The 27,593-nt window shown below is 43.1% G+C and overlaps 1 protein-coding gene across 4 annotated transcripts; it reads left to right on the forward strand.

Moving 5' to 3' along the window:
* The first annotated feature begins 1,227 nt into the window (after positions 1-1,227).
* Positions 1,228-26,796, forward strand: MATR3 (matrin 3). Of its 4 annotated transcripts, none has more exons than XM_033073614.2 (15): positions 1,228-1,315; positions 8,811-9,906; positions 14,101-14,162; positions 14,609-14,650; positions 14,898-15,001; positions 16,149-16,201; positions 16,694-16,819; positions 17,304-17,429; positions 17,608-17,778; positions 18,973-19,104; positions 20,315-20,358; positions 20,825-21,215; positions 23,252-23,645; positions 24,210-24,331; positions 25,736-26,796. In XM_033073614.2, the coding sequence occupies exons 2-15, from the start codon at positions 9,016-9,018 to the stop codon at positions 25,784-25,786; spliced, it is 2,709 nt and encodes a 902-aa protein (XP_032929505.1). In that variant the 5' UTR covers positions 1,228-1,315; positions 8,811-9,015; the 3' UTR covers positions 25,787-26,796. The 4 variants fall into 4 exon arrangements, with proteins under 4 accessions (XP_032929505.1, XP_032929507.1, XP_032929504.1 ...); XM_033073613.2 differs by lacking the exon at positions 1,228-1,315 and adding an exon at positions 1,538-1,670; XM_033073616.2 differs by lacking the exon at positions 8,811-9,906 and having other exon boundaries at positions 1,230-1,315.
* Positions 26,797-27,593: the final 797 nt, after the last annotated feature.

Raw genomic sequence — 27,593 nt, forward strand, 5'->3', positions numbered from 1 at the left:
CAGCACCATGCAGCTCCTTCTGCAGCACAGAAATGACTGGTAAAGGTCAGAATGAGTCACCTCAGCCCTGCTCTGGTGCCTGGAGAAAAGGACACCAAAGGGAATTGGGAGAACCCATGAGGTCCAAGCGGGGCAGTGAAAGCCAGGAAATGCAGCAGGACCTGCATTTGTACTCGGGAAATGCCAATGTGATTTATGGTTCTGTTTAGGAGCACCATACATTTTGCAATCTATATATGACTTCCACCAGGCATAAGTGGCTGAATTGTTTTACATCTGCTCTGCTTTTACAACACTGGAGGACTGTTAACTCAGATTGATGGGCTTGTTTTTGAGCACTTAATTGTTTTTTTTACCCTGAGCTTGTTAAGAGCTGGATTTCTTGTGATTGCTCTATGAGCATTTCCCTATTATTTCAACACGTATATTGTACCACATCCATTTTTCTAAAATACTGTATGTGTTATTGTTTCATTGTGCTCTCCAGTCACTTACACAGAAGAAAAATCAGCCTGTGATGAACTGAAGAGGCAGATTTTTCCTTTCTCTTTGAGCTTTCCCTGAATTCACATACACACCCTCACCTTTGAAAAGGTGGAACACAGCGGTTTCCAGGCTAATGGAGAGATTGTTTCCTTATTAAATTAAATAATTTAATATTTGTTAACTAAGGAAGGGAAAATTAAAGAGGGAAGAAATAATGAATAGCACTTGAGTGTTTGTACGAGTACTTTGGTCACACCTCATGGATTTCAGGGCAGCAGCACAGGGACCTCTCCTCATCCAGCACAAGGTGGCAATGTTGGATCACAGCTACAGCACAGCCTGGCACATCGGCTGCAGGGCCTTTTTACCAGAATCTTCCACCGAGCCTCAGAGCCAGCGAGAGCCCAGTTTTGAACATTTTAGCGATGTGACACTTGCGTTGTGCTCAGAGCAGCCTTGAGCTGGGTGCCCGTGAGCGTGCCCTGGGACACAGAGAGCAGCGTGGGGACCAGAGGCTGCTCTGGATGTCCCGGGCACCCTGAACACCCCGAGCACGCAGCGTGGGGACCGGAGGATACTCTGATATCCCAGATACCCTGAATATCCGGGGCACACCCCGATGGTGGCGGTGTCGCTCCCCGGAAATGGCTGAGGGGAGGCGCGAACCCGCGCTCCCGGGCCCCGCGCTCCTCCCGCCCGGGGGGCGTGGCCTCTGCCTCGCCCCGCCCCCCGCCCCTTCCCATGCTGCCCCGCGGGAGCGCGGACAATGAGCGGGGCGCGGGCGGCGGGCTGGCGGCGCGCGGTGCAGCGGAGCTCTCGCGAGAGCAGGGTGAGCGGCCTCCACCTCTCGCGAGAGCCGTAGCGGCGGCGCCTCCTCCCCGTCCCCATCCCACACCCCACATCCCTCACGGCGGGCGGGGCGGGCGGTCCCGGCCAGCGGCGGGAGCGGCGCGGACTCACCGGCGATACCGGAGCCGAGCGGGGCGGCCGCCGCCGGGCACGTGAGCGGGCGGGCAGCGGGCGGGCGTGCTCTCGCGAGCGCGGCGAGGCGCGCGCGGGGCTCGCGCAGCCGCCTCAGTCCCTCTCCTTCTCTCCCTCCCTCCTTCCCGCCGTCCGTCCGTCCGTTCCCATTCCCCGCCGCACCGAGCGGGAGGCGCCGCCGCGCTCTCCCCGCCGGCCCGCAGGTAGGAGCGGCGCCGCGCTCCCTGCCCGCCGCCATCTGGGGATGCAGCGGCGGCCGCCCCGCCGTGCCGGGTGGGGGGCGAGGCGGGAGCGCGCGGCGGAGCTGTGGGGGGGGCGCGGCGGTCACGCGCAGGCCCGGCCCGGTCGGTGCCGCGGCCCCCGGGGCGCCCCCGCCCGCCGCCAGCCGGAACTGCGGGCGCGCCGGGCCCGAACAAAGCCCCGGCCGCCCCTCGCCGCCGGGCCCGGGGACCGCGGCCCTGACCCAGCTCCACCGCGCTTCCCGTGCCTGGAGCGCTGCTGGCGCCAGCCGGGGCCTTGCAGGCGGCCTGCTTCCTCCCCCCTTCTTTAACTCTCTGAAGGCCGTTAGTCTAAAACTGCTGCTTTTGATGCCCATCTGGCTTTAAGAATTAATGAATTGAGCGACAAGAATCCTGACAGTGCAGGCAGCCGTTTGACCCCTCTTTCTACTCAGTTTCACTTTCATATAATTCAGGCTGTGCTTACAGATCAAGCTTTTTTTTTTTTTTTTTTCCCTTCCTGTGGTGGATTGATAACATTCCTTTTCTTTCATGTACGCACTCTGCTTCCAGAGTCTGAGTAATGAGATACAGAGTTCACCTATTCTGAAAACAAGCAGAAGTTGAAAATAACTTTTTGGGAGCCTGAAAAACTCCTTTGTTAAATGATAAATGAGGCATTTACGCTGTTGAAAGAAAGCTGAGCCATCCCTCAGATTCCAAATGTGTGGCTGTTTTAGTTTCCACGATGCAGACCTTTGGGAAAAAAGTATCTGATAGTGGTTCAAAATGCTAGACGTTCTTTATTCTTTTTCTCACCCTTAAATTCTTCAGATTTTTTGTATTGTAGGTGATCCTGACTTCCTCGAGTCGGATAAGTAGGGAGCAGCTCTGGTTGGAAGTGTGTGTTTCTTAAAGCAGTCGGTGTAGTTTTCATGGGGAGAAGAGAAGGATGCATTTTCAGAAGCTTCTTTACTAAGAATCTGTTGATTCAGTGGTTTAATCTTCCCATAGTTTGAAACATGTTAATATTTAAGTGTTAAACATGCTAAAATGATAAATTGTTTTTATAACACGTAGTGGAACATACTAACATTTTTTTTTGTGTTTCCAAGAAATTAGTGAACTTCTGTGTTGAATTTTATGGAAAGAACTTTCCAGAATGATTCATACTGAATTGTGAGTGAAGATACTGGCACTGAGGCCTTGATGTGTTTGTGAAGTGATAAGCCAGTGTTTGTACTTCTGCATTGTGCACTTGGTGTTACACACATCCTGGAACTAATGGTGGGAAAGGAACCCCAGAGAAATTCCTAAATGGGTCGTTTAAGTGTGGATATCTGTGTTTGTAAAGATAAAAACTTTAAAGAGGAGGAAAGAAGAGTCAGTTTGGGGCTCCAGACTGAAGTTCCATTTAGCTGTTACATTATGAGCACTTGGTTTATTCAGGACTTAAATAAAACCACTCATTAATTTGGTGAGGAATTAGGAAAAGCTGTTTGCTGCCCTTTGCTGTGACTTGCACATGTCTCTGCTGAGGGATTTGGGGAATACAAAGGTATTTTATAATGTAATACTCCACAGGCTTCTGGGTGGCTCAGCAAATCTAGGAGAGAAGCTGTTGCAAGCAGAGCTGCAATGAAATTATTTCCATTCACTTTGTTAATTTATGAGTGGTTTTTTGTAGCCTCAGTGCTGCTTCCTTCATCAGCTCTCTGAGTCAACAAGTCTTGAAAACAAAAGCAAATACTTCACGATATTTCTGAACTAATTTAGTTTGTGAGTGTTTAAGTACCATATTGTGCAGTCATAATTTCAACAAAAGGGGTTTTATTTTGAGCACTGAGCCAGTGAAACAGTTCCTTGATTTTTCTTTGCAGCTAGAATACTACTTGCAACCTCAAGCAGAATTTCAGCTGGGAAAGGAGAGGATTTTATCCCAGCCCTAGAAATGCAGAAATTCAGTTTACCAGATCAGAACACAGAACTTGTGTGGGGCTTTTGGTTTGGTAAAAATGGTAGAATTTGGTCTATGTTTGAATCACTTTCTGTAGGACCTGTTTATCAAATTGTTGTGATTTGTTCAGGGGTTGGTGTCCAGGTTTTGGTGTCTGAGGGGCTGGGGATGAAGGGGGTTGTGTTCTTGTTGGGTACCAGAGTTTCCCAGTGAGATCCCCCAGCATTCCACAGACACTCTGGGTTTGGCAGAGCCCCTGTGGTGGTGGCTCCATGGAGCTTTTTGGAGCTGCAGGAACCTGAGTGCATCTCTCTCACTGGAGACTGGGGGCTCTGAAGGTGTCACTGGCACTGAAAGCAGTAGATGGGAATGGCTGGAAGCCATGTGGGTGTTTGTGGTGAGGTCAAACAGTGCCAGCAGCTTTCTCTTGTTTCTGGCTGTTACTTCTTTCCCTTCCCAAAAATACATGGGTTTTGCCTTCTTTCTCTACTGTTGCTGAAATCTTTTTTTTTTTCCCACTTCTGTTTCTGCAAAGGAATAAATGCAATTTTTAAATGCACCTCTTACAAAAGAGGGTTGGTTGAATATATTAAATTATATAATGAGCAGAAGTAGGAAACCAACTTCTTCTGTGTTCCTTTTTGCATTCAGATGTTGGAAATTGTAAGACTTTTTAAGATTCTTGATTGCTAAACCAGTCATTTTAATTGCCATTTGTAAATGTGCCTGTTCAGATGTCACACTTCCTGTTCTGAAGCAATCCTCTGTTACAGCCACTTCAGCTCTCAGATTATTTTGTGTTCCTCTGATCAAGGAAGTCCCTGAGATGAAGCTGAACATAATCCTAAGAATTGAAACTCCTCCAGTTGTTGTGCCTGGTTAATCTGTGCCCAGAAAAACTGTGAGTCCTCTGTGCCAGGTGCTCCTGAAGTTTCTGAGGGCACGACCTTTGGGGTGGCTTGAATGAGATATGAGTGCTTTCCTTGCATGTGGAACAGCAGTATTAAATAACTCTGAACACTGAAGTGGAGCTGAAAGGAGCCAGAATCTGCATTTCTCCAAGGCTGCTGGGCAATTCCTCCTTTGCCTTTGCAAAGACAGTGGCCTTTTCTGCCTTGTCCAAAAGTTAATCCTTTGGATTTGAAATCCATTGTACTTGGTCATTCAGCAGCTAGATAACATCTGCTTCTCATTTCCTTGCAAGTTCTTGGTTTTGCTACCATTAATTCTCAGAGCAGCACGGGGGGCTGCCTGTCCAAATTCCACATCTCTTCCCTCAATAACCCTTTTTGCAGCCAGTTTTGGGAAGAAGCAGAATTCTCTCATGGCACAAGGGATTGCTACACTGAGTATGAGATGTGTAAGAGAGGAGGAGGAAGACCTGGAGATGTTTATGCACAGAGCAGCCTTCCAAAAACTTCTGTGATACTTTTCTCCCAAGGGTGTATGGTCTGCAAAAGCATTACAGAATGAGGGTGTGCTTTTCAGCTTGTAGATAATTTCACGGTTTTGCAATAATTGAATTTATTTGTTCAAATTCAATGTGTTTTGAAGTGAAAGTGAAACTGAATAGAAAGTGAAGTTATTTTTCATTTTTAACAATTTTTTCTGTACATAGTGGAAGAGGAATGGGTAAAAGATGAGTTGTTCTAAGAACAAGATTAACATTAAAATGACAGTAACTGTGCATAGGTTAAAACCCCCTGAGAGTGACAGAAGGAACAGGGAGCTGGGGACTTTTCAGCCTATTTATGTTCCGTAAAAGGTGACAAGCTGAGGTTATTGTGTTCAGCATAATCAATATATTCCAAGAATTCACTGAATTAAACTGTTCTCAGGTCAAACTTAATATTGGAGCAAGAGTTCTGTAAGCTTTACTGAAAATATATTCAGTTTTACACTAAGAGAAAAACCTTCTATAGTGTTTGAAAATCAGCCTCATTTTGGGCTCTGTCTGATAACAGTGTACTCTGTAGGATTCAAATTCCTTATTTTTGTTGTCTGCCTTTATAGAAAGAAAACTCTTTTGCAACTTGGAGATACAAATTGTTTTCATTGTCTGCATTTGTCTGCAAATCTAATAACATTTTGACTCTCAACTTATTTCGAGATTGCTTGATATTTTATATTTTCAAATCTTAATATGGCCAAATTTCTGTCCACAGATCTTTAAAAAAAAAAAAGGTGTATCTGAAAGCCTGTCTGTTCCCAGTGTAGCTGAAATGAAGAACAATTAGCATAACCTTTCAACTAACTCGTGTCTGGCTCTCAGGCAGCTCTGTTCAGTCCTACCCCTCTTGTTGCTGTGACTCAGTTGATGGCACCTCTGTCCAAAGCTGGCCCTGCTCCTGTCCCTGTCACATCCTGCCCTGGAATCAGCAGGATCACCTTCAACCTGACCCTGTGGAAGTTAAACATCCTTGGGAGTGAGGGTTAGAGCTCTTCCCCCACCTCTTTCCTTTTTGTCTTAAAGGATGGGCTTGGTAGGAGTGGAGTGCAAGGTGAGTGGTGTGGTAATTAGTGGCTTTTTGAGGATACTCAAACTTGTTAATTAAAACCTAATTGGGTGTAGGGCATTTCCTCACTAGCACCGTGTGCTGTGTCTTCATCACAACTTGTCTTACTGTCCCACTTCATGCTTTTCCATAAGATTTGTCCCTGTCTGTGTCTTTGTCTTGGTTTTTCTCCCATCTTTGCTGTTTTTATTTTCCCTTTACCCTTCCCTGGGTGTTTGCAGGAGCTGGGTGTGTTCTGTGAAGCTCTCAGCCAGCACCATCGGGTCCTGCAGCCCAAACCCCTGCCATGGGGTTTGTTCCCTGCTAATCTCTGCAGCAGCACACAATGAACTGCCAGCTGACAGCTGTGACAGGGGGATTAGGGAGCATTTGTTCAAATAAAGGGTGGTTTTAAACGTGGAGAACTTTCCTGATTTAGTGGAAACTTGAATAGTGTGGGTCCTTGCACTACCAGCAGGACACAGTGAGCCTGTCCTGGCCACAGGGGATCTGGGGAATCACTGCAGGCTCAGGCTCAGAAAACCCTCTGGATTACCTCATTTTATGAAGAACCCAGTAAGTTCAGCTTCAAATCCTTCTGAAAGTGTGTGAATGAGCTAGGAGGAAATTTGGGTGTAAAAATGGAACGAGTAAGGATTAACTTGTAGAACTGCCATACAAATACTTTGAAGAATTCTGAATGAATGCAAGATAAAAGCATGGCACCCTGGTGAATATTAAGAATTCCTGTCTGTTTGAACTCAAAATAGTCTTGATTTGCACAACAGGCTTCTTCAATGCTTTGTGTTCAGGTGTGCTCCAGTGTGGCCCCCTTCTCTGGGACATCTCCCTTAGAATTCACCTGGTATGCTCCCCCTGTGTTCTTGTGTTACTGTTTTCCTCTGAAGCTTTCTGCAGTGTTTTTCTGTCTTCTGCCTCAGAACTTTCCAACTTGATTTCATCCCCATTCTCAATCTCTTATTCTTAATAAATGTCACATAGTTCAGCTTCCTTTGACTCCAGCATATGTGAAATTTAAAATCATAGCTGAAATGAGTTTAGATGCATTGATGACGGAGTATGTAGCAAATTGTATAGAGGAGTTACTTGGCAAAGGTGGAGTTGTGTGAGTTATGTGTGTTTTGTGTATTTTTCAGGGAATCTATTGGTTTTTTACATTTAAGCATAATTTTGTAACATGCTGAGAAAGAAAACCCAAGTGCTTTTCAGCCTTGTGCAGTGTTGGAGCATGCAGTGGGGATAGAGAGCTCTAACCTTGACCTTTTTCCTTCTGTTTCCAGTACAAGAGCCATTGCCTTCTGCAGAGCTGGTCTCTTCAAGGAAAAGTCCTTGCTTTCATTTTGTCCTTTCCATTCCTCCCCAAACTACCTGTTCTCTTGGGAGCTGACTTCATTTGCAGCTGTGCAGTCTATGCCTGTTTCTTTTCCAAGTGATTCTGTATTGGATGTGCTCCTCAGTGGCAGTGCTGGAGCAGCAGAACTGTTCTGCCCACTCTGGGAAGGGCACAAGAACAGATTATTCCTGCTGGAATATTTTCACATAGGTGGAATTGCTTTAAACTTTGTGTTTCTGTCCCAAGGCTGGAGGAGGATGGGGTGAAGTATTAGTTATTTCTGCTCTGCCCTAAAAGAATATTTTATGAAATATATTCATTGCAGTGTGCTGTGGATATTGATAGACTGCTTAGCTTAAACTTCATGTAAGAGCAGTTGGAGGTTGATATTTTATGGGGACACTAAAGAGTCACCTCTGTCTTGTGAGCAGTGTTTTAGGAGCTTTAACTCCCACAGGTGGTCACGGTGTCAGTGCCAGCCCCAGGCAGGCAGTGCCATGGGATGTGGTGCCATCTCCTGACTCACTGGGGTCTCTTCCTGCAGGAGCAGGGTTTTCCTTGGGTCTCCATCCCAGCACTAAACCTGACCTTGTTTAGTCTGAGGTCTGAGAGTACAGGCTGATGTCACAGCTGCCATGTAACAGAGTAAAGATTCCCTTCAGAAATGCCGTTAGCAGCGTAACTGCAATTGGAACAAGAGGTCTTGTTTACTTCCTGCAAAATGTAAAACTTGTTTTTCTTGTTCACATCTGTCTTCACATCAGTAATTGGAATTTGACTGCATAAAGATTGAATATTGTGTTTGGTCTTATTTACAGATCTTACAGCAGAAACTTTTTGCCCAAACTTCAGTTACTTTTAACTTCCTTTCGTCCTGCTCTGTGGTGGTACAGGTTTCATTTTCAAATATGTGTTATATGCCAAAGTCATCTTGGATTCTATGGGCCTAAGTTTTTTATGTTCTTCTCACAGACAGAGTACAGTAATGTAGGGTATGAACAAAGCCATTAACCAGAGATCAAGGCTTACATGTCAGTAAACTTTATAGATGCTTTCAGACATCGCAAACTTCTGAAATTCACTTTTCTTCAGTGTGAAAGTAGCTTTTTGTGGAAGAAGAGTAGCATGTATAGGAAACACTACTGTATTTTTATCTGCAATAATATGTGTAGGTTCTGGGTACCTCTTGAATCTGTGATTTGATAAAAGCCTTGTAAGATTGAGATCTTTAATGTTTTTTTTAGATCAACATGATGCATAAGTTTAAAACTGCATCTGTTTAAAGGGATTTATGACTAAAACTGCTTGTTTTTCTACAGAATTGTCTGGTGTTTCTCAGCTTGAAGAAGATCTGCAGTCATTATTGATCCTCTTTCTTGGCGTTACCGTTTTTGAAGTGAAGTTTGCCTAGCTTTCTAGTGTGAGCTCTCTTTGCAGCCATCTTAAAAAAAAAAACACAAAACCAAAAAACTAAGCCAAAAGAAATTTTTTTGATCCATAAAGTAGACAAGCTCTAGTTCTACAATGTCCAAGTCATTCCAGCAGTCATCTCTGAGTAGGGATTCCCAAGGTCATGGGCGTGACCTCTCTGCAGGAATAGGCCTTCTTGCTGCTGCTACCCAGTCTTTAAATATGCCAGCATCTCTTGGAAGGATGAACCAGGGTACTGCACGCCTTGCTAGCTTAATGAATCTTGGAATGAGTTCTTCATTGAACCAACAAGGATCTCATAGTGCACTGTCTTCTGGTAGTACCTCTTCCCATAATTTGCAGTCTATATTTAACATTGGAAGTAGAGGTCCGCTCCCTTTGTCTTCTCAGCACCGTGGAGATGCAGACCAGGCCACAAACATTTTGGCCAGCTTTGGTCTGTCTGCTAGAGACTTAGATGAACTGAGTCGCTATCCAGAGGACAAGATCACTCCTGAAAACTTGCCTCAGATCCTTCTACAACTTAAAAGGAGGAGAGCTGAAGAAGGTTATGGTAGAGATGGCAGATCATCCACACGGGAACCACCATACAGAGTACCTAGGGATGATTGGGAAGAAAAAAGGCATTTTAGAAGAGATAGCTTTGATGATCGTGGTCCTAGTCTCAACCCAGTGGTTGACTATGACCATGGAAGTCGTTCTCAAGAATCTGGTTATTATGACAGAATGGATTATGAAGATGACAGATTGAGAGATGGAGAAAGGTGTAGGGATGAATCTTTTTATGGTGAGACTTCGCATAACTATCATAAATTTGACAGTGAGTATGACAGAATGGGTCGTGGTCCTGGTCCCGAGAGATCTCTCTTTGAGAAAAAGAGAGGTGCTCCTCCAAATAGCAATATTGAAGACTTCCATGGATTCTTACCGAAGGGTTATCCCCATCTGTGCTCTATATGTGATATGCCAGTTCATTCTAATAAGGTGAGTTATGCACCAGATACTTCTATTTTCCTTTACGTTGTAGTATCTGTTCTGTTTTTACCTATTTCTTTAATTATTTCTATGGCCTGGTTGCTTTTGGAATGATCTGAAAGTTGGTTTGAGAGTGAAAAAGGCACTTGGTTTATTTGCAAGGTTAATTGTTGACAAACATTGTAAACCAGGGCTTTACATTAATGTGTTTTATTTGCCCAGATTACTTAACTTCAAGTCAAACAGCTATCATCTACTGGGATATCTTGTTTATATTTTACATCTACATGTTCTCTTAATCACAAACATCTGGCATTCAAGCAGTTTTGGGGTGGGTTTTGGTATTTTTTGGTTGGTTTGGGGTTTTTTTTGCAGTGTATCTGCTGTGCCATTCCGGAAGCTAGTTTCAGCTCTCCTCCACATCTGTCTTGATTGCTGATTTATATGTAGTTAAGATGCATTCTTGCACAGTTCTGCTTTTTCCCTGTCCAGAGGGAAAGAGTTAATGTAGAGCCCTGGAACTTATTTGCAAAAGTAAAAACCACATTTTAGATTAGCTCATTCTTGCCTTTTTAATTTCACTTTAACACTCTATCTCATACTATGGCTGAAAATTTGTCGTCATTTTTCTCCTTTTTTCACAACTTTCTTAGAACACTTCAGACTCACTTTTTATTGTCACATGTTGCATCTGTCCCTGTAGACTCTCCCAGCAATCAGTCTGCTGTTGCAGTATCCTGCTCTGTGTTCCTAGTAGTGTTCTTGGCTCCCAGTAGAGTGGATCTTCGGGTGTGCTCGCTGCTGTGAGATTCCCTCTTAGTTATCCATGCCTAGTGCAGCTCTGCCGAGGGAGCAGGTTACTCAACATGATTCAGATGGTGTTTTCAGAGCCTTCTCACTTTCACCTTTTCCAATGTACTCATCTTGCTGATTTCCAGGATATTAGGCAATTTAATTGGCTAATTGGCTAATACTGTGCCCTTCTTGTCACAATTAGTGGCTAATTAGCTGGAAGGCCTTCAATTGAAAACGTAAGACGTGCTGTTACTGTGAAATTGATACGATGTGGAATTGCTGTTACTAACCATTTCTTTACAGTTACCTCTCAAAAAGTGCTGTTCTCTACATCTGATCTTTTTGAAACACAAGAATTATTCTGTCCCTGCAAGGAAAGGATCAAACCACTTGTAGAGCACACAGCTGTATGGCTCCACCTGATCTGACAGTTTATGAACTTGTGTTGCTTTAATTACTTTTTATATCAAATACAGTATTGCAGGTTTCTTGTCTCCTGTGTTTGACGTTTATTTTCACTGAAGTTTGAAGTGTTAACAGTTTAGCTGCCATGCTCAGTTCTGTAAAAGGACTTCATTTGGTTAGATTGAAAACATTAACTTCTGAGGCCCTTGAAGATGGCAACCAGTGATCCTGTAAGTAGGGGTCTTTTTAGCTCTTTATTTTAAAGGCTCGTGGCTCTTAGTGTGCTTTGGAGTGCAGATCTAATGAAAGGATATCCACATGGAAATACCTTTCCAGGTATGAGAAATGCCAAATTCTTTTAACAGCATAACCTAAGTGGCTGACCTCTTCTGTAACATGTACAACTTTTTTTTTTTTTTTTTTTAGGAATATACTTTGACTTAAAAACTGCTAGTACAGAATAAAACATTTGTGATTGGATCATCTGGTTCTTACGACCCAAACTGGGGCTTTATTTCTGATTTCAGAAATCATGTCACCACAAGAATTTCTCTTTCTCTCCTTCTTTCCTCTGCTTTATATACCCAACCATTACAGAACTCCTTATTTTGTGTCTCCCACCAAATCCAATCAAGTAAAACAGAACTTTTAAAGTAACCTGATTTGAACAGAAATTTATGGAAAGCAGAAAGGGAATGCTTTTCATAGCTGGGACTATGTAAATTCATTACTGTAGTAACAAAATTGCATCTTCCCCACCTCTAAATAAAAACAGCAGATATTTTTACAAGTGTTTGATCAAACCACATGTATTTTAAATGCAAGCAAGGTGTTAAACATCCTCAGTGTAACTTAAATTGGCAGATTAATCTTCTGGTGTTTTTTATTTTAGTGATGTTCTTAATTGCTTCTTTAATTTGATGTGCGTATATTTTAAGTTCTAGTTTATTTTCTGTCTGAGAAGTAAATTGTGCCCCAGTTACTTCAGGCATTTTGTCAATCCTGATCCCTTATCAGGAAATGAGGTGTTGGATGTGAAGGGATTGTTTTCCTGCCAGAGATCAAAGCTGAGGCAAGCCAAGCAGAGGAATTTGGAGGTGAAACACTTGAACCTGGCTCATCTCAGAGGGAGAGCCTGGCTGTGGCCCTGGGGGAGGGCTGGCTAAAATTAGGTACTCCAGTGTGGCCTCATTTTGTGAGGAACAGCGTGTCCTCTGCTTGCCTCAACCCAGCCAAAGGGGAAGCTGGATTTGCAGAAACTCAGCTTTTCTCTCTTAACTTGGGGCCTTTGTGTTAATAAATTGCTGTAAATACAAATGACTTGGTGCCCCAAAACCCTGGGGAAAGGATGCTTCAAATGGGTGCAGGCACAGAGGGAATCCAGATTAGGAATTGTGTGATTAAAAGTTCATGTAGAGGAGTTACCATTGTTTGCTGGGGACAAGAGAAATCTGGAGTTATAATCACATCCCCCTTTTTTGCCGATTTAAAAACATTTGAATGAGAATTAAATCTCCCAAAGTTTGCCTGTAGTTTGCAGATAACTTTTATATCAGTTTTGGGTTGAGACAGATTGAAAGCATGTTAAAGCCACTCAGACTTTACTGACTGCCCCCAAATTTAGAGGGGTTTGGGGTTTAAAGGACTTTTCTAGACTGTAATGCTAACACTTGCTAGCAAGTGTTGAACTGAAGAAACTTCATATTGCATGGTTCATAGATTTTTATTTTTTTTTTGGTGGGTATTTTTCATCCTAATTGCCAGCCTATTTATAGTTGCAGAGCCTACATCTTGTGCAGTTGACAAGAAAAAGTGGTGCTCTTATTTTCCAGCTTGATAAAAGGGATGACTTCATCTTGCTCTGTGTCAGGAGCATCACGGAGTAATGTTGTAGTACTTTATGAGACTTTAAATTCAGATTTTTCTCCTTTATGGGAAGTGCAGGGTAGGCATTTAACATATGGAAACACTACAGTGAGCCTTGGGAATGTCTCATTGTATCCAGGATGGCTCTAGTGTGGCAGGGACCAAAAATCTGGAAAGATGGGGGATTAGGCAGAAATCCTTTGTGGGTGCTGAGCAGAAAGAAGAGCCGCATAAAGCAGTTGGCAATGCACTTTGTTCATGATTGAAATTGTGGCTGATAAGAAAAAACCTTCAGTTGGAGAAAAGCTTCTGCCCCAAGGTTCTTGAATGATTCTCCCCCGTTGATCTCTGCCGGTTCCTTTCCTCCCTGAGGAGCAGCAGAGTGAAGGTCAGGCTGTGCCTCCCAGATGTGCAGCAGGGAAACTCCAGAGCTGCTGTCACTTCCCAGACATGAATAAAGCACAGACTCTGCTCTCACTTGTAAGAGTATAAAGATACAGAGATCAGGCACTAAAATAAGTAACTCCCTCTGTACTTAAAACAGTCTGCAGAGAAAAAGTGCAAATCCCTCATTCCTTTCTAGTGCTAAAACCACAGCCAGGAGTTTTACCTGGATGATTTGGTTTAATTCATTATTTCTCCTTTATACCATCTTAATTTAGAGCTGCTTTTTCCTTTATTATTCCCCTTGAGTGGTCATATATTTTGTATTTCACCTGTATACTTCTAGTTTGTCCTAGCTATGCACTTAGATGTCTTTTAGTCTTTCCTTTCTGAATTCCGTGCAATTTCTTGGCCTCTTTACGGTTCTAAAAATTGGAGTGTTTATTTCACATTCTGTAGAAGTCTGAGGAATGAAGCAGAGTAGAGGAAATTCTGAAATGCCTGAAAGAAGACAATCAAACCTGCCATGGCCCTGAGTGCTGGGGTTTTGCAGGGAGCTTTGCACTCTGAGCAGGAGCAGCCCTGTTCCCATCACCTTTTCAACCAGCTTGGCAGGGAAAAGGCAGTGCCTCCTCCAAGCACCCCAGATTCCATTTCTATGGATCTGAAGGAGACACTGCTCTGTAGGCCAGGGCTTTGTGGGAAGCACTCCCATGTGTGGTTGCTAATTGTGCCTTGTTTACTTTGCTGCAGGAGTGGAACCATCACATCAATGGAGCGACTCACAGCCGCCGCTGTCAGCTGCTGCTCGAAATGTATGAACTGCAAACACAGTAACTGGGGAGGAGGGCACAGCCTGCCATTCCTGGGGGTCCTGTGCAGGGCCTTGTGGGTGCTTTCCAGCTCAAGGTGTTCCTTGATTCTAAAGAACTTGCACAAAGCAGGTTTAGAAAACGTCCCTTGGGAATAAAAACAACTTGGAGCATCTTCAGGACAAAAAGGGATCTTGGTTCATAGCTTTGGAATCCTGATGTGTATATGTAACAGCTGGAACTTAGAGTTGAGAATCTGTTGTAGGTTCTGATACCAGCTTTTCCATTTTTTGTTGTAAAAGCATCAGTTCTGCAGGCAGTAGGGAGTTTGTCCTGAAGAGCAGCATTTGTGTCAGTGCTGCAGCTGTTACACCTCCAGCTATTGCTGCTTGTCTTACACAGCCACAGGACATGGCACTCTATTTATATTTTCTTTTGTTTCTTTTAAGATACCCAGAATGGAATCCTGACAGTGATTCAGGACATGGAATGTAAGTAGGAATGAATTTTGAAGTATTTATAATTGTTTATTTGAAGCTGAGGACGTTCCTAACGGTTTATGTGAACCAGCACACTTCCTTTGGTTCACATGGATGCCTCTCTATTTTCCAGCTGAAGGGCACCAATAAAAGTAGCCTGAGATGTCTGCATAGAAACTGCAGAAATTCAGGTGTTTTGTGAATGAAAGCATCACACTTTCCTGGTTTAAAATGCCTATGTGTTTTCTCCTCTTTCTAGGGGTGATCCCTTTATGTTGCAGCAATCCACAAACCCTGCACCAGGAATTTTGGGACCACCACCACCTCCATTCCACCTTGGAGGACCTCCTGTTGGGCCCAGAGGTAACCTCAGCAGGCACCTGCCTTCACCAGCCTTCATTTCTTGCTAGGTTTTTTGGGTGGTTTTTTTTTTACTCCTGTTTTAATTTCTTACCAGTGTTTTAAAACAACAAAAGAAAATGCTAGAATTGAAATACTTTGGCCAGGGGACTAAAGACTGGTGCTGAGTTTTTCCCTGTTTCAGGGAAACTTCCCACACTTCCTTTCTGCTCACTCCCTGTGGCTGGTGATTTTTAACTGAGATCAAGCTACATGTGCTGAGCACTTGGATTTTTTTTTCCCCTATGTAGGAGGTTTTTGTCTCCTGAGTAGCTACATGTTGGTGGAGTTTTCTGGTAAGAATTCAGTGTCCTAAGTGTTTTTTCCCCCCCTATTTTCAAGTGAATTTGAGAAATAAATTGAAATAGTAAGTGAGAAGTGGGAAGATGGATGATGCAGGCCTCTAAGAATCAGATTCTTGCCTGCTGTTCTTACTTCGTACCTTTTAAATAATTCAACTGACTAAAGAGCAAAACTAATTCATTTACCTGGATATCCTGACAGAGTACAAGTATTTTCAACATTTTTTAGGTGATAGATGCATTCATTCTTAATTACATTAAAAAACACCTAATTTTTCAAAATTTTTTTAAATTATTTTTTCAAAGTATCTCAGATTTAACTGTAGGCCAAACTACTTGAAAGTGGGTTGTGCTCATGTGTGGTTTTTTTGTTTGGTTGGTGTTTTTTAATGGGTATTGTGACTGAATTGGTGATGGTTTAGAACCTAAACTCTCATTTCTAAAAACTGTGTCCTCTATAAAGAAATCTCAAATCCTTTGTGTACAGAGAAGTTTTCCTCTGGCAAATCTTATTTAAAACAGGAGATTTTTGTTGTTGTTGTTGTTTTTCCCAATGGGCTGTGCTTGCTCTCTGCAGTTCTTTTTCTAATCTCAGAGTGAAGAGTGGGAGCAGGAATGAGGATCCCAAGTTTCAAGAGCTCTGAAATAAATAAAAAGCCTTTTTAGAGTGCAATGAAATCATTAGTTTTTAGAACTTGATCTCAGTCTGGTATTACAAGTGACACATCTTTTAAGAATTTCTGATGAGACATGTTAATCCCAGTGTTACAGGTTGAACTAAACTTGTTCATTCTTTTAATTTCTTAAAGGAGCTGGAAATGGAAACATGCAGGGACCCAGGCACATGCAGAAGGGCAGAGTGGTTAGTATTGAAATTCTTCTTTCTTAGCTCACATTTTTGTTGTGTAGTTTTTCTGTGCTTTCTTAAGGTGTTGGTTTTGTTTGGTTGGTTGGTTTTTATTTTTAATGAATTGATTGTCTTTGGAAGTGCTATTTAAAAATTTGTGTGGAAGTACTGAGGTTTTTGGTATGAGACTGGGAGTTTCTTGTGTTGAGTACTCTACAAAATATTTATTCCAAAGTTATCCAGAACTTCTTCAGACATTCCCTTCATGGTGAAGCTGTGGGAAGTGAACTTAAGGAAAGGCAGCTTGGACAGGGCAGGCAGCTTGCTCTGGAAATCTCTAGAAATTCTGTGCCTTTTCTGGATGCATCTTGTTTTGGTCACTAGTGAAGATAGATAATAAAACTTTAAAAAAACTTAAACAGAGTGGTAGAGCAGAGCCTTGGCAGATTTTTTAGGTTTTTTGGTACCCAGGTTTTCATGCTGTGTGCTTTGCTTTGTCTTCACCAGGAAACAAGCAGAGTTGTGCACATCATGGATTTCCAGAGGGGAAAGAACCTGAGGTATCAGCTGCTTCAGCTCGTTGAACCCTTTGGGATAATCACAAATCACCTGATCCTAAACAAAATCAATGAGGTAAGGCTGGGCCCAGGGCACTGCTGCTGGGGCTGCCTGGGGTCACTGAGCTCTGCTTTTGGGACAGGACTTGCTCAGCCACCAGTGAGATGCCACATCTGTCACCAGGGGCGTGTGGGCAAGGAGGAGTGTTTAAAACTATCTGAAAACTTACTTGGTCTTACTTTGTATTATGGAGTGGGTCTTATTTTGAAGTGTGAATAAAAGCAATAGCACAGAAGTGGAGAAAGCAGGAAACAATTGAATGTTTTGAATCCTAATCTAGGTGGAATGTAAACAAACAAAATAGTTCTGCTTGTGCACCTAAATAAAGTATCTGAAATTTGTGCCAAGTTCTGCACAAGTCCGTTCATGTTGTAACCAAAAAGCAGATTTCATTTCTGATGCAGTTATTTTTAAAAGGAAGCATGGAAGGCTTTGAAAATTTGAAACAAAAATAGATTCCTGAAAGAGCAGCTCTTAATTTGATTTTGTGTGATTTCAGGCATTTATTGAAATGTCAACCACTGAAGATGCCCAGGCTGCCGTGGAATATTATTCAACAACACCTGCCCTGGTGTTTGGTAAACCAGTCAGAGTCCACTTGTCACAGAAATACAAGAGAATAAAGGTAAAACCCTTCTACTTTTTTTAGCATTACCTTTTTTCATCTGGAGCACTCAGTGTTATGAGGCTGCTGCATTTAAGTTGTTTTTATTTCTCTACTTTTCAGTGCATCAAATTGATCAAGGGACCCTTGTCTATTTTATATATAGGTCTTAAAAATCGGCTTTCCCTTTTAATTTCAGAAACCTGAGGGTAAACCTGACCAAAAGACTGAGCCCCCAAAGCCAGAGCTTGGTCGTGTGATCCACCTGAGCAACCTGCCCCACTCTGGCTACTCTGACAACGCCGTGCTCAAACTGGCTGAGCCCTATGGGAAGATCAAGAATTACATCCTGATGAGGATGAAAAGCCAGGTGACTGCAGGGGAAGCCCTGGGGCAGGGTTTGAGGGGGGTTAATTGTGAATTTACCCCTTCAGCTGGGCACTTTGCTACTCTGGCAAAGGTTTGGTAATAACCCAGGGTCTGTCCAGGTGGGGATTTGCTTTGGGGCTTTGTGTGAAATGGCTCTGGAATATGAGCTGCAGAAAACAGAAAAAGGTATTTTAGCATGGTATTAATTATTTAATTATGCACATTTTGTGGAGCCTTGGGATTGGTTTTGTAGTGCTGAAAAACATTAGCTATGAAACGTAAATATATTCTGCTGTTACATGTTTCTTTTATTTACCCTTTATTTTTCATTCTTTAAAACTAAACAAAAGCAGACCTGCTGTGCTTTTCTAGCTTGGAAGAGAAAGGTTTGAAGACAGACCATTGCATGAGTATAGTGAAATGCTTTGGATGTGCATGGACATGATTTCTATAAATAGACAGGAGTTTAAACGATTCAGCTCTAGTTTTTTTCAGCTTTGCTGTCCCAGTTCATTGCTCCCTTGAGTAAAATAGGAAGTTCACTGCTCTTTCAAAGAGATGGGTGCCTGAATTCCCTAATGCCACACTTGAGAAGTGAAAAATTACTAGACTATTGTGTGACCCCTAGGAAGTCCTCCCTGACCTTATTTCACTGGAAAAACAAAATCCCTTTGCTGTCTAAGTTGGCTGCTGAAACAGCTTTCAGTTTTTGGCAAGGATGCTCCAGCCCAGATGTGTTTGTTTAAAGCTCATTCAGCAGCCTCAGTGTGCCATAGACTCAGTCCCAAGAGGATCTCAGAGCTGGAGGAGCAGCAGTTGCTGCCTTTCTGTTTCAGGCTTCTCTCAAAAAAACAAAAATAAAATACAGAGGTAGTCTCAGCTGCCCTGGAATTCCCAGGTACATCAGCACTAAATAAGTGTCATTGTGCTGATACTTTTTTATTCCAATCGTATTTTACTTTGTGGGGACTTTTTTGGCAGATTATTTAAATGCCTGTTTAATTTCAGAACTGGCTCTGGGATGTTCTGAATTGCAAACTGGGGTTTGTAGAGCACTTGGGTAAATGTTAAAGGGTTTGGTGAGGATTGGTGTAGCTGAACCTCATCGTTTTGTTTCAGTATTTGTGTTTTAAGTTTATTTAACTTTGCCTAGAAAAGTGTTGTGTGGTTTTTAATGTGTGTTTAATCTTTTCAGGCCTTTATTGAGATGGAGACCAGAGAAGATGCTTTGGCCATGGTTGAGCACTGTGCCAACAAAGCTCTTTGGTTCCAGGGCAGATGTGTGAAAGTGGATTTATCTGAAAAGTACAAGAAGCTGGTGTTGAGGGTAAGGAGTGCTTGCATTTTTTAATTGCAGTTGAAGATGGAAAGGGAAGTAGGTGCCAGGCATTGCTTGTTGAAGACTCAGTGTTGCATGTCAAATGGAACAGTTGGCTTTCATCTTTTCTGGCTCCTCAAGTGCAGTTACTTGGCACCAGTGTGGTGTTATGAGGACAAGTTAAAGGATATTCCTTTCAGATGAAACAAAACCCAAACAGTTACTGTAATTCAGATTTTAGGGTGAATTATGTAGATTTTAATTAAAATTGCTCCATTTAGAACACTCTCTAATGTGGGATCCTTCTTTTTTTTCTTCCTCTTTGAAAATGAAGAAGGTTTGTGAAAACTGAATCTATCAGAACTGCACCTCTGCCTGTGCAGCTCATATAAAGGAGGGAAAGGTTGACTGAAGGGAGCTTTTTACATAACACCAGGGTAATATTCATGCAATTATAGGTGTTTCTTCATCAGACTGGGACAGTAGGTAGAAAACTGATACGAGCTCAGCTGGCCAGAGCATGGTGCTGATAATGCCAAAGTTATGGGTTCAACCCTTTTGGGCCATTGACTGAAGAGCTGGGCTTGATGTGATCCTTATGGGTCCCTTCCAACCCAGAATATTCTGTGAGAAGTATAAACTTGTGGGATAATAAAAGCAGGAGAAATCTGAACTGTCAGGCTGTCTCCTAGAAACATCAGCTTTGTTGTGGAGCATGAAGAAATCTTGCTGTTGCACATGGGAGCACAGCAAAATGAGCACTTGGTGACAGTTGGAATAGATTTCCTTGTTACTACCTCCAGGTGACATTTCCTGGTCAGTAATTCAGAAACAGGTGAAGTGCTGGGAGTCTGCTAAAGGATTTCTGCTAATGACAGGGAGAAAAGTTCAGCTTAGGAGTGATCTGTGCCAGTGCCTGCACATGCTGTTGGTTCATAAACAGGAATTGTATAGGAATTTTCTGGAGCAGGATATCCCATTTGTTTTGTATTGAATCCTTACTGTGAATAAAGGCAGGGGATTTCTAGGTTGGTCAGGTCCTGAAATAAATGAAATAAAAGGTTTACTGATCACTTGGTGGGTGGCATGGGCAGAGTTCTGGGGGTTAATGTAGCTGGAAGCACTTGGCTGTATTGGATTCTGGTCTGAATTAATGCTGCAGCAGTTGTGGAAGTCATAGTCTGCTGTGACTCACAGATTCTTTAAATTTTTATTTCAGATTCCCAACAAAGGAGTTGAACTGCTGAAAAAAGATAAAACCAGGTAATTTCCTATTGTTAAAGCATGATGTTGTTTAAAAGAAGTTTGAAGATACCTTATTCAGAGTATAGAAACAATACCAAAGAATCAGGCAAGCTTTGAGATCAGATGGTTGGTGGTTGTGCCCAGAGATGAACTGTTTCAAATATGCTACCCCACCTCTTCCTCTAATGATGCAGATTTCACAGCCTCTTCAGGCTCCTCAGGAAATCCTTTGCAGTCCCTAATTACCCTTGCCTTCCTGCAATTTAAACCCACAAGCAGTTGTCCTGTCTTGTAAGGGTAATTTGTCCTTGGAGCAGCCTTTTGTGTGTTTGAAGAATGAGTGATGTCCTTCAGGGTTTCCCTCAGCCTTCCATTTTCTGAACTGAAGTTACCACAGTAGATCCTAGGCTTTTTCTTTCTTGTCTTTAGTAATTTCTGGGCTCTCTTCAGGTTTACAAGCTGCAGTGTTCTTTGTTCTTTACAGAAAGAGAACATATTCCCCAGACAGCAAAGATTCTCCCAGTGATAAGAAGTCCAAAACAGAACCTGCTCAGAAACCTGAAAGTGGCAATGCAGAAGAAAAAGCAAAAGAGGAGAAGCAGGAGGATGCTGCTGAGCCTTCAGGTGCCAAAAGTGGGGAACAGACAGAGCAAGATGAGCCCAGTTTACTGCTGGAGTCTGAAGATGAGCTGCTGGTGGATGAGGAGGAGGCTGCAGCACTCCTGGAAAGCGGCAGCTCGGCAGGAGAGGATGCAGATGTTGCCAATTTAGCTGATGTAGCTACTGAGGAAAAAAAGGACACACCTGATGATGCAGCTGTAAAAGCTGAGGGGAATGCTGCAGCCACTCCAGCAGCCAAGAAAAAGCTTAAAAAGGTAACTCACACTGAGGTGCTGAGGGGGGGAGCCCAGTCTGATCTGGGTAGCACACCATGTGCATTCTGGTGCAGACCTTCCCCTGGGGTTTTTAAAACACCTCTCTGGAGAGGAACAGGGGGTTAAAGCTCCTGGGAAGAAAATGGAAGCTCTCACTGCATGTAGCTTGCACATGGATTCAGTTCCAAGTCCCTGGTTCTGTTTTGACAGAAGCCTTTAACTTGTGGGTTTCTATCCTTGTTGCTTGCTGGTGATTTGCTTGCTTTTCTCCTCCCCTTTTTTTTTTTGACTAATACTTAGCCAGGAACTGTGTTCTCCTGAGCAGTTTCTCAGAGAACTGTCTGTAGTTACCCTTGAGCCCAGAAATGATGTTCAAAAAATCATGTACTGGGGACTTGAGGCTAATCTGGGCTTGGACAGAACTGCATATACATTGAGAGGCAAGTGAGACCATCTGCAGTGAGCCAGGGCCCCTTCTCCTCTAGAGAAAGAAAAAATTTGGTTTCCAGGTGTTTCCAGTCACAGGCTACTTGCTAGGAATTCCTTTTTTCTCATCACACCATCCCACACTCCTGTGGGTTTTGTGTCCTATCTGCTTTATTAATCATACTCAGTTCTGTGCAAAATTTTAGTAATTTGTTGGCTTGAAATGTTGTTTTGCAAGAAAGTCATGTTCCTAAGCAATGAGATGTGCCTGGATCTCAGTTTTGGGGGATCCTTGTCTGGAGTCTGATTAATGGTGCTGAGATGAGTACTGGCCATGCCAATGGTGTTTTTCACTTTTATTAGTGTTCTTTATTAGTATGTGGGCTGTGATAAACTGCTTCAGACCCAAACTTCATTCCTGGAAAACACACATGCACAAAGCTAATGCTACCTCAGTCCTACTCACAGTTGCTGTTAAGAGTGTGGAATAGTGATATTTCCGTATCAGCAGGAGCATCTCCAAAAATTCAGAATTTAGGCAGTCCCTCTAATAAAACCTGTATTTTCAGAGGCCTTCACAGTTTGGGTGGTTGGTGGTTTTGGGCTGGGTTTTGTTTGTGTTTTAGTGGTTGTTTTATTGTGGATGCTCTAAGCTTTTTGCTGGGTGAAAAGAGCTTTTAATTCATTTAATGAACTTTCATACCATTACTGGGGACAGAATAGTTCTGGGAAGGTTTTACCTTCTGTTCAGGCCGTGAATTCAAGGACCTTACAGGACTCTCAGATAGAAACAAAGTTTTGTGCACTCCAGAATTGCTTTCACTTAAGGTACTCAAGTTAAAAGAACTTTCACTTTTGAGAATTCAAGTGTTTTTGGCTCTGTTCTTAAATTGAAATCACATGGCTATGACAAAACAGTGGCCACTCCTGATGCATAAATTAAAAAAAAAAGGCTGTGAAAGGGAATCCTTGATTCTGGGGTACAAAAAGAGCAGGTTCAGCCTCGAGTGGCAGTTTGAGTGAGCGAGGCAGCCCTGCAGGAGTTGGGAGATGTTTGAGTCTCAGGGGGGTTGAGGAGCAGGGCAGGCTGAGCTGCCCCAGGTTTGGAGCTGTTTGAGGCTCAATGGAGTATGGGGGAGCAGAGCAGGGTGATCTGACCCCAAGTTTGGAGCTGTTTGAGGCTCAGGAGGGTTTGGGAACTGAGCTAAACCCCAGTTTGGAGCTGTTTGAGGAGCAGAGCAGGCTGAGCTGAGCCCAAGTTTGGAGCTGTTTGAGGCTCAGGGGATTTGAGGAGCAGAACTGCCCCAAGTTAGGAGCTGTTTGAGGCTCAGTGGGGTTTGAGGAGCAGAGCAGGCTGAGCTGAGCCCAAGTTTGGAGCTGTTTGAGGCTCAGTGGGGTTTGAGGAGCAGAGCAGGTTGAGCTGAGCCCAAGTTTGGAGCTGTTTGAAGCTCAGGGGGTTTGAGGAGCAGAGCTGAGCCCAGGTTTGGAGCTGTCTGAGGCTGAGCTGAGCCCAGGTTTGGAGCTGTCTGAGGCTCAGGGGGTTTGGGAGCAGAGCTGCCCCAGGTTTGGAGCTGTCTGAGGCTGAGCTGACCCCAGCCCTGTCCCCGCAGCGCTACGTGGGTGGATTCCCGCGCAGCATGGAGGGATTCGTCACCCTGGACGAGGTGGGCGACGAGGAGGACTCGGAGCACCAGAAGCTGCGCAAGTCGGGGCTGGCAGCCAAGGCTGCCCCCAAGGGCGAGGACAGCCTGGCTGAGATCAAGGTGGACAAGATGGAGGAGGCAGAGCAGGAGAGTGAAACGTTGGAGAACGGCACCAAAAGCGACGAGAGCGCCAAGGCTGAAAGCGTGGAGGCTTCTGATGCTGCCCCGGCGCAGGATAGTGAGAAACCCGGCCAGGAAAACACAGAGCCCCAGGGAGAGCAGGAGACAAAGAGTGTCCTGGAGAAACCTCTCGTCCCAGATGAGTTCAGGATTGGGCCATACCAGCCAAACATTCCTGTGGGTAAGGCTGTTTCCATTCCTTTTCCAAAATGTCTCTGTGCATCGCAGTAGCATTTCTCATTTCATCTGATTTTTATTTTTGCCCCATAGCCTTTCATTTTAGGGCTTCCCCCTCCTCTCCCTTCTTCACTCCTGCCCCAAACTGAGTATTCTCTTCCTTTTTTCCTTATTTTCTTAGTGTTTTCCATAACCCTTTCCTTAGGCAGAAATTAAAGAGGTAACTTTTAGCAACACAAATTGCTAGCACAAAGCACAACAGTGATAATAGTTCAGAGTCATATTAAATACTCCAAAACTGATCTCCAAACGTTGTGAGTTCTTGAAGGAACCAATAAAATGGACCCTTAATCTGAAAGGTTGATTTTTAAATTTAAAAAAAAGCCTGCACATATTTAGTTACTACTAGGCCCCTGCTTGACTAAACTAAACCAGACTTTTAAAGATAAAGCAGCTTTTAATGTAAAGTGAATTATGGTTTTAAGATTTAGCTGAAATTATATATGACATTAAAAGAAATGATGTAGAGTAGATCTCTTAGTTTATTTTGTGGTGTTTACTCCTCTAGGTGTGAATTATGTGGTACCCAAAACAGGGTTTTATTGCAAATTGTGTTCCCTGTTCTACACAAATGAAGATGTTGCAAAAAAGACCCATTGCAGCAGCCTTCCTCATTATCAAAAGTTGAAGGTAAGGCAAAAACTTGTTCATTTTAAATGGCTTGATTCTTTCTGGGGAATAGAGCTCAAGGAGACTGACTGAGAATAAAAAATACCTTTCAGGCAGTGGAAATTGGCTTACTCTATAACTTCTAACTCTAGCTAGACCTCTCCAAAACATCATCTTGTGAAAATAATATGCAGAATGCAAGGTTTAAAGAGGGGCTCCAGCATTTTTTTATCTTGTAAATTTGGATTAAAGAGGGAATTCCAATTGGAATAAGGCCAGGCTTAGAAGTAGCAATGCAGAGTAAATACAGATGGCCCAGATCCCTTCCAGTTCTCCTTCTGAGAGCGATTTCAACCAGTCAACAAAACTTAAGATGAAGTTTTTATGTTAAAAAAAAACCTAACCTTTGCAACTTCTGATTTTGTGAGCACTTTTTCCATTTTCTAACTGGATGAGGTATCACATGATTGCATGGCATGAGTGACAATGCTGCTGCTGTAACCTCATACTGTGACCTCCAGGAAAGGGCAATCCCAGAGGAATTCTGATAGTCCTGCAGTGTCACATTAATGCATTTCAGGGCAGTTGATCCCTGAGCTGAAAGCAAAACCCAGGAGCTCCACAGAGAAGGAGAAAATGGCACCTCATAATTCAAATATTTGCCTTCTTGCAGTTGCAGGGAACTCCTAAATAAACAGAGAGCCCAGGAAGGCAAATGGCACCAAAATTGTCACCAAACAAGCAACACTGTGAAGGAGTAGATCAGAAAATCAGTTCCCATGCAGGATCTTGTAGGAAGAAAATCCACCTCATTCATCACCATAGCATTTTTTTGGTTTTTTTTTTCCATTGAAGTACCTGCTTGTGGGACATGAAATCCTTGATGTAAAAAGGGGGGAATGATGCCAGTTTGTGAGCTTTCTTACTTGAATGGAACACGATTTGCTTTTTCCATGGCAGAAATGCTCAGTGAGGTGCTTGTGGTGGGGTTTGGAACTGGGGAGGGAAGGGAGGGATTTCAGCTTCTGCTTCACTTGTGGAGCTGGGAGTTTCCTTTGCTTGGAGGGCAGGAAAAATGCAATAGGTGAATTGATGTGGCTACCAAATGTCACCAGAGTGGTTCCAAATTCCTCAGACTTGCAGGGAGGGGGGATGTTGTGTCCCTGCCTCTGTGGAGGGCACATTCCACCCAGGTAAGTGGCACAACCATGTCACAAGTCCATGACAAAAAGGGAAGGAATTCCCTTGGCTTGCCAAGCAGAGCTCCAATCCAGGGCAGGGAGAAGTGCCAGCCTTGTTATGACCTTTGGAATTGCAATCAACATGCACAGATTTTAAACTTGGAAATTGGATTTGTGTTCTTTCTGTTGTGCCTGTGAGAAACTCTTTAAATATATCCCAAATATAACTGCTTTCTTTCAACAGAAAATTCTGGATAAAATGGCAGAAGACTACAGGCAAAAGAAAGAAGCTTAAGAAGAAGGAAGGATGTAAGGAAAACGTGGCTTTGTTTTTAATGTTAATCTTTTTTAAAAGCAGTACAAGTAGTAGATGGAAATACTGTATTCTTTTTTGTTTTAGTGAGATACAGTAGGCATTATAGGTCTGTTCATGTGTTAAATGTTGTAGCAAAAAGCATATGCAGTTAAGTTAATGACAACAATTTGTTCTTAATGTGAGAATGGCAACAACTTTTCTTTTTGACACTTCAAGCTATTACAGAAAAAAAAATCTTGCACCCTTGTGGAAAGCTCATCTATGAGAAGAAAACTGCATTTAAATGGAACTTACTACTTTCAAGCTTCAGAAATTGTCTTTCAATTCCATTCTGAATAAAAAATGAAAAGTAATACTGTATTTTTATTTTATCTAGAACATTCCGTATTTTGGTCTGAGCCTAGCAGCTATTTAATTTTGAGTGTAAGGCTGTCATTGCATTTCACTTTGGAAAAGTCTTTAAATGTAAGTTGCATTTTTAAATGTTGAATTGCAGTTTCTTTTAATGTCACTGCTGTTATCTATAGCAAGTAGGAAAATTAGTGATTAGTCAGCTTTACAACTTTGTGATTATTTTTTTTCCTAAGCTCTTGCTAGCCTTTCCTATTCAGTGTACTTTTAGTGAGAAGTAAATGCCCATTCTCTGACCAGTATTATTTCCTGGAGCTCTTCCTGCTTTTACTTGAATCTCGTCGCTGTCGTCCATCTCTGGTATCAAAAGCAGCATTGGAGTCCTGAAAGGGACAGAGGTATCTTTATATTCTTCACATGGAAGTTTTCATACCTGCATTTTAACTCCACTTTTTTTGTTAAAATCTGGTTTTGTCAAGACTCTTTAGAACTGTGCACTTAATGTACCTGCACATGTGAGATGTGAACAGGGTTTGCATGTGTAACCTGTGTTTCTCTGTAGTTTTTGTTATTTACTGCTTATTTGTGACTTCAGGTTACTAAAGTGATTCCCAATAAACAAAGCTAGACCACGGTGATTTGTTAGAGATGTTTGGCATGTTAACCAGTGTGTCTGCTCAACTCTTTATCCTGTGTCACACCACCACAGCAAAACTTGAGCTCTCTTTTTAAAATGTGCATGTTTTTAACACCTGTGCTTCAGCAGCTTCCTGCATAGCTCTTCTTTCTCTTCCCTAAACCCTCTTGCAATTCCAAACAAATTAAAAGATCACTTGTTAAAACCCTGGTAGGTATATTCTGCTGACACTCATTTCTGGAGTTTTGGGGTGTTCTCATCAAAGCTGAAGCCACATCCCATTCATGCAGATAAAGCAGACTGGGGCCAGTTCTTCCAGCCTGAGCCTGCACCAGGAAGGCTTTGGGGCTTGGAAGGGGTTTGGGATGCAGGAGGCTGAGTGTTGATGAAGTTCTGATGTTGTTCATTACACAGACACACCCAGCAGCCACAGGACAGAGTGTTGTGTGCAAGTCAAGCCTCAAGAACTTGTTTTTCCAGCTGGCACTTGGTATTGCACCCTCACCCAAGGGTCCTCCACAGAGCTTGAGCCAGCTCTGGTAAGGGCAGCAGGTTCTGTGGGACCCTGGAGAGGGGAGAAGTGCTGAGGAGCAGCTCCAGTGCAGGGTTTGTTTAAACAGCACATCCCAATTAAAGTCTCACCGTGCAGTGACTCATCCCTGTGCAGAGAGCAGTGACTGCTCTGTGCATGACACTCGTTAGTATGCAAAGTGTGTTTGGGTTTGTAGGAAATGGATTAAATGTCAGGCACCGACAGAATCCTAAAGCTTGCTGAGGCCCCTGAAGAAATCACAGGCA

The sequence above is a fragment of the Catharus ustulatus genome, chromosome 15, assembly GCF_009819885.2.
Source record: "Catharus ustulatus isolate bCatUst1 chromosome 15, bCatUst1.pri.v2, whole genome shotgun sequence".
Taxonomy (NCBI): domain Eukaryota; kingdom Metazoa; phylum Chordata; class Aves; order Passeriformes; family Turdidae; genus Catharus; species Catharus ustulatus.

Bases quoted from the DNA above. Each gene is read 5' to 3' on its own strand.
- MATR3 (XM_033073614.2), top strand. From the start codon at position 9,016: ATGTCCAAGTCATTCCAGCAGTCATCTCTGAGTAGGGATTCCCAAGGT. The intron at 17,779-18,972 runs GTGACTGCAGGG...TAATCTTTTCAG, and splicing joins TGATGAGGATGAAAAGCCAG to GCCTTTATTGAGATGGAGAC. The intron at 21,216-23,251 runs GTAACTCACACT...CTGTCCCCGCAG, and splicing joins CCAAGAAAAAGCTTAAAAAG to CGCTACGTGGGTGGATTCCC.